Source organism: Corvus cornix, chromosome 4 (genome assembly GCF_000738735.6).
Source record: "Corvus cornix cornix isolate S_Up_H32 chromosome 4, ASM73873v5, whole genome shotgun sequence".
NCBI classification, from domain to species: Eukaryota; Metazoa; Chordata; class Aves; order Passeriformes; family Corvidae; genus Corvus; species Corvus cornix.
In genome coordinates, this window is record NC_046334.1 from 60,666,518 (window position 1) to 60,679,755 (window position 13,238).

Consider the following 13,238-nt stretch of genomic DNA (forward strand, 5'->3'; position numbering starts at 1 on the left):
TTGAGGTCAATAGAAGAATATGCTGCTTGGGCAAAATGGTACTTAAAAACTCCTTAAAAATCAGGGCAGCAGAGATTTGTGATTGTTTATTATTGCAATACAGAGATGGAATACCATGCCAAACTAAATAAAGGTCCAAGAGTGCAGGTTAAGTACAGGAAAAGAAGTTAAAGATATATCCGAATCATACTAGCCGTCACAAAGGAAGAGCTACTTAGATCAGAGATCAGCATTTTTGGTTTGAATATTTAAAATTGTCTGCTTCTGAATTTACTTGGCAAATTTTTAATATTAAAATAAAACCCATTTCGTCAGAATTTCTAACCTATCCTCTTCCAATGTACTTGGAACCTGCACCAGATGATATACCAGGTGTGTGCCAGTGTCTGTCTGCACAGATAATACAACCAGGTAGGTCTACACGTGCCCAGGAGTGCGGGCAGCTGCTTGGTGAGTGGTCACACACGTTGTGCCACAGCTTGCCTGTCACTTGGCTTGAACAAAAGAACCACCAGCTTACACAGAAGCTGTGGCTGTGATGGTCCTACGCAGGCTCAGACCTCACCTCCTTTATCTGTCCCTTACTTGGTGAAACCTGAGCTCTCAAAGGACACCTTTGGAGTGAGCCTGTTTGCTTCTAGAAAAAAGAGCATGCTCGTGGTTTTTCTTCTCTCCATACCCATTTCCTACCCTTCTCAAGACTGCTGTGATGTATCTTTTTCTGAAAAATATGCAACAGTGTCTATGAGATGGCACCTGCTCTTGACATGTCCCTAAGAAGCAGTGGGTACAGAGGCAGCAGCTGAAAGCAGGTGGCCACTTCTCAGAAAAGACACGCACTTAAGATACAAAGCATTTGATACCAAATGGCCTAGGAATTCCTGTAACAGCAAATGGTGCTACTGTGACCTGAAAATGCCAAAAGTGAAGGCAGGGAGCTGATTTCTGAAGCCAGCTAGGGGGACAGATCACAGCTGCTGAAGCAGCCAGCCCCAGTGGAGGAGGTGAGGTGCTGAGCATCACCTTGAGCTCTGTGCACAAGAGCGAGCTGAGCAGCTCTGCCATATCAGGTATCTCCTGCAGAAATATCCTGCAGAGGCCTAAGGTTGCTGTAGCAACCAGAGTAATTTAAGAAATATTGAGAGAGAGAGAGACGGAGATATTGAACCAAGAGCAATAAAATAAAAAAATAGAGCATGTCTTAAAACACCCTGTTGCTCTCAGAAAACAGAAAAGGCCACAGAGGAGCCATAAAGGAAGCAGGCAGTTTAAGGTAAGTGTGATACTGAACATGGTGTTATATGTTGCAAGATGTTAGAGCAAAACAGACCCCAAGCAGTAAACACCCAACAATAGAGATTAACAGTCTTGCATCATTTTTTGACATTTTCTGCTGCCAGGTACTTCCAGAAGGACAATAATAGGAAAAGTTGCCAGCAATGAGGCTTCTAAATGAACAATAAAGGCAAGACTGACTCACAGAGACAGACATTTGAAATGGTGACTGATTTACCATGTTGTGCTTTTGGCTATGTTATAATAGGTCATTTTAAAATGGGCTGCTTTCTTTCCCTTGCCCATGGAAGGAAAAACAAGGTGATTCGTCAGAAGCCTGTACTCATCTGGGAAAAACAAGGCCTGTTACACCAAGGACTTTCCTGTTGCATTTGACAACTGCAAAATAAGGATTTAAGTTTAGAGGGAACTCATACTTAAAACATGTTCTCTCAGGATTGATCAGGATCTTCACCAATGCAGATTCCCCAAAGCAGGTTCACAAGAACCACATTCATATAAACCTGTAAGAAAATTAGATGTTTTTAGAAATATCACAGAAATATTCACGAGTTTTCTGAATGCCATAGAGAAGAGTGGATCAAAATCAACCAACAAGCCTTCATAAAATACGTAGGCTTGTTTCATTTTCCTGTATGCTGTGGAAGGGTGAGGGCCCCTTTGCAAGGGCAGAGACAGTAGAGGCAGAGGCATGTGATACCTTAGAAGTACTCTCTCCTGCTTAATCTGGTTAATTTTTTTTCCATGTTGTTATATGTAGAGCTATCACTCTTCTCAAACAAAATACTGCAAAAAATTATATATTTGAAGATCATCCAATCTGTACAAAACCAATGAGGATTGAAATACAAGAATTCTCATTGTCCTTTACTGCAACAATAACCATGTAATTGCAGGGTTACTGCTGCAAAATAATTTGTATTCAGGTGTAACAACTAGTTCTCAGAGATATTATAGTACCAATTTTCTTTGAGTTCTCTGTTCGTGGGAGTAGGTATATTGAACAATCTGACCTCCTTAAATTAAATTCAAATTATAATTTCAATGTACAAACTCTTTCTTGTTTGTCTAAGATGCTGAGACACAAGACTTAGTTCTGATTAATTTGGTTGTATAAAACAGTGACTTCCTGTGATGAAGTAATTGAAATTACAGTGCTGTAAACCAGATGGGAGCCCAGAACCACGTCTGCACTGATTGAGGGTACTTTAGTAAATAATATGCAAAATATTTCAGAAAAAATATGCTGCTATCCTAAAAGCAACATAGCACACAACTGCAGAGTATTAATATTGTTTGACAGTGTAACAACCCATTTTTTAGCTTGAGTTAATATGAAAGGATACTAAGCAGATGCTTCAGCTGCTCCAGATGTCATGCTTTGCTCAGGGGAATCTGGGAATGAATCTCCCTGTTTAAAGGAAATTCCCTGGCAGCATAAAGACAAACTTATGATATCCATTCTCCAGCCTCTTTGTGTAAATTTTTCCAGCTCTGCTTGTACACTAAGACTATGAGAACGATTTTTTCAGAGCACATGGGTAGAACAGACAGGGTAGCAGTATTTCAGGCAAATGCTCAATAGCAGATTCATCAATTCCCACCTGGAGTGTGAAGGATAGATCTGATTTCTGTCTTGTAGTCCTCTGTGTTGGGGTGAGTTCTTCTGCCCAAGCAGTGCCACAGCTGCTCTGCTGGGCTGTCATTCCTCGTGGCAGCTGTAGCTGCCCCATCTCATCTACTGACATAAGATGCATAATATCATACAGGAGCATGGGTGAGTATGTGCTCCAGCTTCCAGCTCTCCACCTAACAGTGACTTTGTGCAGAGGTTTCTCTGGCTGTGGGTTTTGTATCTCTCCTCTTTTATGACCTGCTGTGAAACTACATCAGGTGGCAGTCTGAGAGGTCTAAGTACTCACGTGCCAAATTCAGACCAAAACTGAGACTAAGTACACCTTGTTCTTTCCAGACCATGTACATAGCAGCTATAAGTCTCTTCTAGTGGGAAACAGGAGTGTTTTACAGCAAGTTTTACAGCAAGTCTGATATTTCAGCCATCCCCATCTTTTGTTCTGGGAAGAACTTTGTTGAAACTACCCACGGCTGCTCAAACCTATACAGCATTATGCAGCTTCCTTCAGCAAACCTGTAGCAAATTCTGCCCCAGTTTTACTCAGCATGATCTCTCACTTCACTTACTAAACTCTGCAATAGCCTATAGGGCAGTTTGTCACCAACAGCACTGTGTCTGTGTGACCTCTTAATCTGCAGATTAAACCTGATTTGTAGGTTCTCTGTTTTCTGCTTGCGAAATCAGAGGAAATCCAAGAAGGTAGTTTAGAAGTGGACCACAGCACATGTTGCTCTTGAAAAATGAAGCTTAGCCCTACAGCCATAACCTATTGGCTTCCTTCCCCAGATTTGAGGGGAAATGGCTCCAAGTCACTCTCTGTTGAAATTTCTTTTAACTTGATAGGTTTTAAGGCAGCTCACTGTTACATTCTAATAGAAATAACAAAAGACACCACCCTGTGATAACAACTATGTTAACAAAACCTCTTTAGAAAGGGAATATTTTCACAAGAGATTTTTAAAAATAGCACTATACTATTCCAGAGAAAAGTAGCAGGGATTCATAATGCCTGCCTTTAAACTACACAGATGCCTGTATCCAATCCAGTAATCTGCAGTCTCTTTAGGGCACATTAGAAGGGAAACCCTCCCAGGTACAGAGATAGTCCCCTGTATCTGTTTACATCTGTAACTTATGTGGAGATGGATGTTCCTGTCCCTCTCTGCTGACTGTGAAGATGGATAGTTGTTGAGTTCACAACCCATATTTGCTCTGAATCATCATACTGTCTGGGCTTTGGTAAATGATATTCACAGGAAAATGGAAAGAGAATGTGAGTGTGACAGGCTTCCATACTGATACATGTAAATAAGGCAGCTCTGCACAGACTTTCATCATAATGAATCATCACAGAATTTTTTTGCTGAGGTGCCAGAGCACCTTTTTATCCCTATTTTAAAATTGCTCCTTTGGAACAAAAAAACCCCCCAACTTAAACATTTCCATTAAGTCTGCACATGTGAGAAGAGCTCGAGGGCTTTTCCTTTCTTTCTTGCATTAGTGGAAAGTTTCAATCCGTTGATGTCCTGCTCAGGAGAAGAGCTGACATCCAGCAGATAGAAGTGCCAGGGAGGATCTCCACTATGATCCAGTGCTGTCATAGCAATGTCAGGCATTTTTCACAATAACATCAAAATGGATGCAGGTTGTGTTTCCTGATTTTTAGTACGAAGTAGCTTTATCATATTAATGAAAATCCTATTGATTTTGTAACCATGCTAGAAGATTTGCGTAGGTACACATTGCTAGAAAATGTTTACTATCATTCTGCCTTGAAGCTGTGTGTTAGACAAGCTTCTACCAACAACAGAAGGTCTGTTTCAGCTGTGCTGAACACCCTTGTCTTTACTGCCAGGTAAGAGAACTGAATGCCTTCTGGAGTCACAGTAGTGTTTCAAAATCTGTTTACATTACATATGTAGATGCTGCATGTGATCTTGGTTTGCCACATCGGTCAAACATGTAATTTTCAGCTGGGTAAAACCCCATTCTCTCAGCAGTCTCTCTAGTCAACCCTTCAGTAGGGAGGTTTTTACTGTAATGGAACAGGAGACTTCTGCAAACACCTAACTCTTGGCCAAGTAGTACATGAAAATCATGATGCAAACTAATGTACATGACTGAACTCCTGGACTTAGGTTCTGAGCTAAAATCCCCAACTGTTGTACTTTATAATGTACTCGCTAAAATGGAGTCTCCACATATTCTAAGACAGGATGTCAGGATTTGCCCCTAAAAATATTGCTTAGGCTTTTGAAGGACCTGTGGGAGCTTGAAAAATTCGTTTCTGTCCCTTCTTTTCCCACTCAGTTTCAGCTCGATCCCAGTTGCTACTTTTTCTTCCTCCAAAAGGCCAAACACAAATCCCCATTGTTCCACAGGCAGGGTTCTTTCCATATAAATGTGAACCTTTAGTTATCTTAAGGGCATCAACAATATTCAGATTTTTCATAACAGTCCAAGGTGAAAAATGAAACAAAACTTCAGTACTCACCATTGTGCAAAACTGATGGGCTCAAAACAAAATGTTACTATCCATGTTTTCCTTAATAGCAGAACACCTCCTGATATTAGGAAAGGTAATTAGAAACTCTGCTTAATCATGCCTTATCATTATAGGTTAAAGGTACTCTATTAACTCTGCTATTTGGAGTAGATTTGAGCTCAAGGACACATTTTATGAAAATAGAGTTTCAGAGAAACATATGTGGTTTGGCTTCGCTGGCCCTGTTCTTCCTAATTTCAGCTGTGGGAAGTTGCCTTAGTTACTCCTGATTGTTTCTAAATATTGAGTGCATAAGTTCCTTAAAATACAACTCGGACATAAAGGATTTCTTTTTGGCTGTCACCATGTTATAATCTGATCTCTGAGCACAAATTTCAAGAGTGCATATTATAATTTTTTTGTGCGTATATGGGAGCATGTATGTGTATGTGTGTGTACGTACATAAATATACAAATAAAAAAATAATTCCCACACCAAGTGAATCCAGAATACCTTTGAACTTAGACACTACAGACCTGTGATACCTGTCAGATGTTTGCAGTACATTCAGAACAATTGTCTATTTCTGTGTTGCCAAAAATTGTACTTAACCTGATGCTTGGTTGTGGTGCTTGTGACACTCTCCAGCTCCATTCTCAAGGTAAACTACCATGACAAAAAACAATCTAGACTTCCCATGGGAGTTCTCTTGACTAAGATTTTCTTCATGCATTTACATTATTTGACTTCTTTCAAAAAAAAAAAAAAAAAAAGGAAGAGGAAGATAAAGTAAAATCATAGAAGTTTACTGCCAGAGAGTAAATCATTGTAATGGTCTCTCATGAATTCAGAAATATTATGATGAATTGATGAATATCTGTATAAAATTTTTTTTTCTTTTCAACAATAATTAAGGGAGCATAATTCTGATATTTAGATGAAATATTGAGCCTCGGTAACACAGGCAAGGTTTATGATGCAGTAATCAAGATGTGAGTATTGACTTGTGGGAATGAGGACAATGATTGCGCATTTTCCTAGGCAGGAGGCAATAATTTCTCTGACTAATGAAATAGCATGTGATTTCAGCCATTGGCATATACTCCTCTCAGCTTTACCATGTAACTTCTGAAAATCAGACACTTTTCTGGGTCCCCATTTGTTCTTATGCAGGGTTGGGTTGGTTTTTTGTTAATTTTTAACCTATTACAAAGAATCCTGCAGAGCTGTGAAGTGAACTTACGAAGGTGTTACTCAGCTGTAGTATCCAGATCTGAATTAGTGAAATATCATTAAAGAATCCTTTTATTCAAAGTCACAATTGAATTCACTTTCTTAAGGTGTCAAAATTTTTCTTTTACTTTGCTGCCAATTAGGTGTGCATTGTACAGAAGAGAGACACCAAGAAAATGTATGCCATGAAGTATATGAATAAACAGAAGTGCATTGAGAGAGATGAAGTTCGCAATGTTTTCCGGGAGCTACAGATAATGCAAGGCCTGGAACATCCCTTCCTAGTCAATCTGTGGTAAGAAAATCTTTAAAATGCTTTCAAGGATTTCTCATTTTCTCCTTGTTGCTGAATCTGTTCAGATTATGTAAGGCTGGAAAGCTGAAAAGAACAAAAGATTTTTGGTGACCTCCTTTGTTAAAGGTATTAAGGTTTCACAGAGAATTTTTTTTTGTCATTAATATTTTAAGGTGTCTTTTTTAATTGGAATATTTAAGCATCATATTCATCTGTTCATTTCTGGTTTGGTTTCTCTCCAAACTGTTACAGCAGTGTGTGGAAATGTGTTGTCCTGTCCAGCTTCATCATTTATCTGTGATAATACCTGGATTAAACATCTTTCATAAAGCCATGGAATATCAAAACCAATAATTCATTTAATTTTTTTTCTTGAGTTGATTCAGAGAAAAGTCAAAACTCAGTTACTTTCTAAAAATTACTGACACAGGACAGCAGAAAAGTGTCTTTTTGTCCCCTGGAATTTCCCTTATCTTCTCCATGCTAGCCACTGAATCTCTTGGTCACATATGAGTGTGAGAAAATGCTGGTCAAGCAATGACTAGTGTCAACTATACCACCAGCTTAAAGTATTTGCTGGCTCTTATGTAGTGTGATAATACTCGTTGGCTTTCATAGTGATAGTAGTAATGGGATGCAGAGTTTTCCTCCTTTTCTAATGACCTATATCATTCAGAAAATAAAAAGGTGGAGGGGACATAAATCATTATGATAATAAAATTGTTCTCTTTGTGAATAGCTTGATGGTCACAATGCACACTTGATCTTGTGTTTTGTGAGTTTTAGCTGCCTTACTTGAGGTCAGTGTTTTGGCCATCCCTTAGCTCACTCCTGGTGCCAGGTTAGCACTTTTCACCTTTTCAATTAAAAGCCAAATTGTGTTCTGTCTTGAGTGAACACAGCTTTAGTATAATTGCACTCTGTTATAACAGCAAAGCATTTGAACACAAAATTGGTTCCAAAATGACCTAATTATATATATATATACATATATATATGTGTGTGATCTCCACTTGACATGAATGATCTGAGCTAATCTAATACCCTGTTGAAGGCTTAAAGAAAAAGATATAAACATTGTGACTATAATACAAAACTTTTCCAGTATATTTTCCAAGGTTCCAGCAACCTGTAGTCTTGGGATTTCTTGACCAAAGATATACCATATCTGTGCCTAGGAGCCTGTGGATTTCTCTGTTATGCATTTGTCTACCTTTCTTGAAATCCCACTAACTTTTGTTCTTTATCAGGAGGTATGGAAGTTTCCACTGTGTAACTACACACTGTACCGAAACAGTCATAAGTTAATGTGGTCTGAGAGATAAACATAACAGTGTTGAAAGACTGAAGATCAAATATTTATTGTGAAACAAAAACAATGCTAGATTCCCATAACAGAATTATAATCAGATGATAAATATTGTTTCTCTTTTTCTTTTTCCATGCCAAATATTAAACTTGAAATAAGCAATATTTTAAAATGGTATTAGGCATTATGATGCTTTTTATCCTTCCTGCACTTCTAAGGTACTGTCACAGGATCTCAAGACTCAAATGTTGTACTATATGTGTGTATGAGAAATGCAGAAAATGAAAGAGAAATATAGTACTCTGGAGCTAACAAAACATTTCAGGCATACAGGACACTATTCAAGATGCTTCAGTGCACTAACCATGTTTTATATTTGATGTCTCTAGCTATGGTTATAGTTGACCAATGTATCTACAAGTACTGATCTCTTCACTCTCATGGCTGGTGACAGGACTTGAGGAAACATCATGAAGTTGAGGCAGGGGAGGCTTAGGTTTGATATTAGGAAAAGGTTCTTCACCCACAGGGTGGTTGGGCACTGGAACAGGCTCCCCAGGGGAGTGGCCACAGCATCAAGCCTGACAGAGTTCAAGAAGCATTTGGACAATGCTCTCAGGCACATGGTGTGACTTTCGGGGTGATTCTGTGCAGGGCCAGGAGTTGCACTTGATGATCCTTTTGGGTCCCTTCCAACTCAGGATATTCTGTGACTCTATGATTCTGTATGAGGCTCTACTGACATTCAGGGACTTGGACTAACACTATCAGAACTGTAGAAATTTTTCCAAAAAATAATTTCATTGACCCTTATTATTTTCACCTGAAGTGTTCACCTCAAACACTGCACATTTAAATGTTTGGTGATTCAAAGCCCTGACTCCAGTGTGAGCTACTGAACTGCTGGAGAACCTGTATTTCACCCTGGGATAGCAAAGGGAAATCTTGAGCCTGAGCCTTCCCAAAATTAATCTAGTCTACCCCAAATAGGTCTTTCCTTGTATCAGGCTCATAATATGTTTCTATAAAAATTAGCCTTGAACAATCCTAAATGAATTTAGAATAACTTCTGATATATTTCTGGAGTGTCTACATTTGCAGGCTACAGTAGCATGTTCCAGACTTCTGACTTCTCTGTCTCAAATTTCACCTGAATTTCAAGACATTCTATGCATTATCTTCAAATAATGATTTTTGTTATTGAACTGCAACAAGGGCAAATCACAAAAACCATAAGTGATCTGTGAATAATGGTCACATCTGTTCTGTTAACACTAAGCCATATGAAGCTTTTAAACATACGAATTGTATTTCATTTATTTAATATTTGAAACTACATTTCAAATGTAGTTTGAGAAAAGGAACAATGCAAGTATGAATGGAATAGTCCTTAAATATATTCCCAGAAATAATGTCTTAAAATAACATTTTCATTGATTGTAGGTGAACTAGCATCCTGTTTAATGTATTTTTACTTGAAATTTAGATGCAATAATAATTTGCACCAAATACGTTTACATTGTAGTTATAACTTGTATTAGATGATTAACACAAATCCATGAATTTTCCTCTTATGAGTCAATTCCTGACATGCTAATGGAAGGAAACAGTTGAATCTGCATTTTTTCTGTAGTAATTGCAGCTAGATTAGTTTCAGAGTTAGATTTTGTTGTTTGTTTTGTTAATTGCACTGTAAATGTACAAAGGGACTGTAACAGGAGCCACTAACGCTGTATTGTTTCAGGAACTGGAATAGTAATTTAACAAAAACCAGTTATGTCCTGCTGTATGGGGAATAACACAGCAGCAGCTTGTTTAAATGACAAGGTTCTTCTGGCCTAGGCTGGCTTTCCAGCCTCTATCACACTCTCTCAGGGCTCATATCAGTTTTCAGGAATCCTGTCTAAGGTATGATTTGGTAACTAAAATCCAGAAATCAAAATACTTTTATTTTTCCTAAAGTATCCTGTAGGAACAATTTCGGTGTCCTTTTTTTTTTTTTTTCTTTTTTTTTTTTTTTGCATTAGGCTGAGTTGAAATTAAGAAAAGTTGAATCTTTCAATTCAAAATATCAAATCCTAAATCAAAGCTGAAAAGTATATTTGGAGGAAATTCTGTCATGGTAACCTTAGCATGTGTTTGTGGGACTGTCCCTGACAATGATGCCTTTTCCTGGTCTTAAAATCAAGATGCATACATGGTTAGAAGGGGAAAAGAGATTTTACCTTGGTATTTATTTTAAGGATCCTTAGGTGTACACGTCCAGGTCATATGCATCGAGATGCACACCGCCGAATCTATCTCTATCTGTGTGTCCGTTTCTCTCTTCTCGTGTCCCCCCCAACATTGGGTATGACGTTATAGGTTTTACTAATTAGCATACCTATCAAAGATTCCCCAATGAGAGGCTCAAGTGAGCCCCCCTCCCCAGGGAACCTTCCCCTGGATGGTTCTATCTTGGTTTACAGAATATGTTCTGGAGAGGACCTTGGGGTCTGGGGCACACACACACACATCCCTAACTACGAAGCTTCTAAAATGTTTAGTCTTTTAGCTTGACAAACAAGTCCAAGAATGTAGGCAAAAGCACTAGGAATACAGAAGGTGTAAAAAGGTATAACAGGGGTATAAAAGAAAAGGCAAAAATCTTCATGGCATCAACAAGAACAGCTGATTCTCAAAAGTTTATCATCTGGTCTTCAAAATAAAATTAAAATAGTAATAAATCTCCCAACAACTCCTTGAACAAAAGGGAATACTAACCAAGCACGTTAATCTTTGTTTGAGAAATTACATCATCAAAAATAAAAGTTGGCAATTCAAGAAACAAACATGAATACTGGAAAGTCCTTTAGTTTTTCATGATAACTGAAGAAAGTAATGAGGTATGTGCATACAATCTGTCATCAGTTAAATTCTTGTGGAGAGAAAAAGAAGAGGAAAGAGGGTGAACATTCTGTGGTGGGTAGTTCTGCTGGATCTATCAGTAACCACAGCTTACACAAGAATACAGAGCAGCTCATATAAAAAAAGGGTAGCATCTCAACTCTCAAAGATCTCTATTAAAAGGCTTTTTGAGGCTCATGCATCTTCTCTGAGCTTTATTAAATTTAACTTCACAATCTCAACCTATAAGTCACATTATTTGAAGTATGAACTGTCTTTCATAACATCTGACACAGAAAGGAATTACTCTTCTGTAAATGCTCATAAAGGCTTGGAGGATAACAGTGTTTTTCAGGAAGGGTTTGGGGTTGATTTATAACCTTCATTTTAGAAATGAAATTGAATAAATGCTTAAAGCCAGTTTTATCACCATTAGAGGCATTTCTGATAATAGAGATTCCTTCTTAAAATAAAATTCAGTCTGTTTTTTATCAGAACTTTTTTTGGCCTGGGTATTTCAAGCATAGATGGATGGGCTGTGGAAATGTCAGCTGCCAACTTGGTCCTACCTCGAGACTGTTCCTCTCTAATATTCAGCATTTTATCCATGTTCATCCTTCCCCAGATACCTGAGTGTCCCCTGGGCAAGATGCGTGGTGTTCCTGAATGTATTCATATTTTAAATACATTTCTTACAACGTGCATTAGGACTGAGACAAGAGCCAGGTTACTTGCCATGTACCACTGCCGGTAGGTTTGGTATTATGTGACTTGTCCTCAAACACAAGGAGATGTTTGAAGCATCTACTCTGAAAGCTCTGAAAACAACAAGGCTTACCACAAAAGACAGAAATTTTTTTGCAAAAAAACCTAATGTATCAAAGTGGTTTCTATGCTGATGTAGAACTGAAAAAACTGAAAAAAAATTGGATCATTTCTCAAAAGTTTTGAAACATTGAAGTGATCTTATTTTTAATAGCCTTGCTAAATTTTTTTAACTTGTCAGAACATTTTCTAAAGCAGCAGAGGGAGAAGGATAACCATTTACTTTTGTCAGCTTATAGGTCATTTTCCTAGTATAGACAAAACAATATGTTTGATTTATTTAACAAGCCATGTAGAAGTGTTAGCTGCATTCTCAGAGTGGCTGTATACTGCGATGTATTTTTCTTTTAACTCATCAGTCTGCAGAAACTGCATGTATTCCATGACAGACCCACAAAAGTACATTACTGTTACCAGCTACAGTAAAGCCAAGTTTCAAATCAGTGAAAAGTGAAGAACACACATTGCAGCAAAAATGTTCATGCGTTTCTGAATTCATCTAATACCCCAACGTGCCTTCAAAAGAAAGAGAAGTTAAAAAAGAGGAAAAAAAAAGGATTCTGGAGACAAGAAATTATTTGTTCAGTCTCAAGGGTTGGATGGGTTGCTTAATGTATGCACATTTACAGATGCATAACTGGACATTAACACTTCCCTGTGAAGGTGCTCTTTCTAGAATATTTTGGGAACGATGTCACCTTGTACTGCACCATAGCATGGCTTTGCTCCTCAGGTTGGCATCAAAAATGTACATAAATCTACAAACTTAGGGAAGCAAGAACACCTGACCAAGTGTTTTACTGCTGGGTGGAGATGAAAATGACCAACCAAGGAGCACCAGTTACCTATCAGAGGCAACAAAAGGAGGTAGTTTAGGTCAGTCTCAGGTGAGCTTGCTTAGTGGCTGTGGTCTTGTGGCTGCTTAACTTGCCATGATATAGGAAGCCTAATCTGGAATGAAGAGATTTTATGGGGGGATTCAAAATTTCTTTTCTGACAAGTGGTGTGACTGTCTTTCTGAGCTTCATGAGACACCACAATAAAGGCTGTGAGTAAAGTTCATGATCTAACAGAAAAATTGCTTTATGTTTCTGGAAGGGAGCAGTGGGGTTGTGTTGTTTCCTGCTAGGACACAGGCTGGGTGTTTGCTACTGTCCTGACAGCCCCGTGCTGAAAAGGAAAGGTAACCTGCACTGATGTCTGTCTTCATAGTATGTGGTGGATCCCAAAAAGGTAACGAAACCATCCTGACACAGATTCAGTTTTCCTGGA

At 38.3% G+C, this 13,238-nt stretch overlaps 1 protein-coding gene across 2 annotated transcripts in view; it reads left to right on the forward strand.

Moving 5' to 3' along the window:
- The window catches only part of STK32B (serine/threonine kinase 32B), a 162,334-nt gene that overhangs the window by 29,657 nt on the left and 119,439 nt on the right, over nucleotides 1–13,238 (forward strand). For both annotated transcript variants that reach the window (XM_039551615.1, XM_039551614.1), the window contains exon 3: nucleotides 6,795–6,946. In XM_039551615.1, coding sequence (XP_039407549.1) covers nucleotides 6,828–6,946 — 119 coding nt within the window. In that variant the 5' untranslated portion in view covers nucleotides 6,795–6,827. The remainder of the gene's footprint in view (nucleotides 1–6,794; nucleotides 6,947–13,238) is intronic.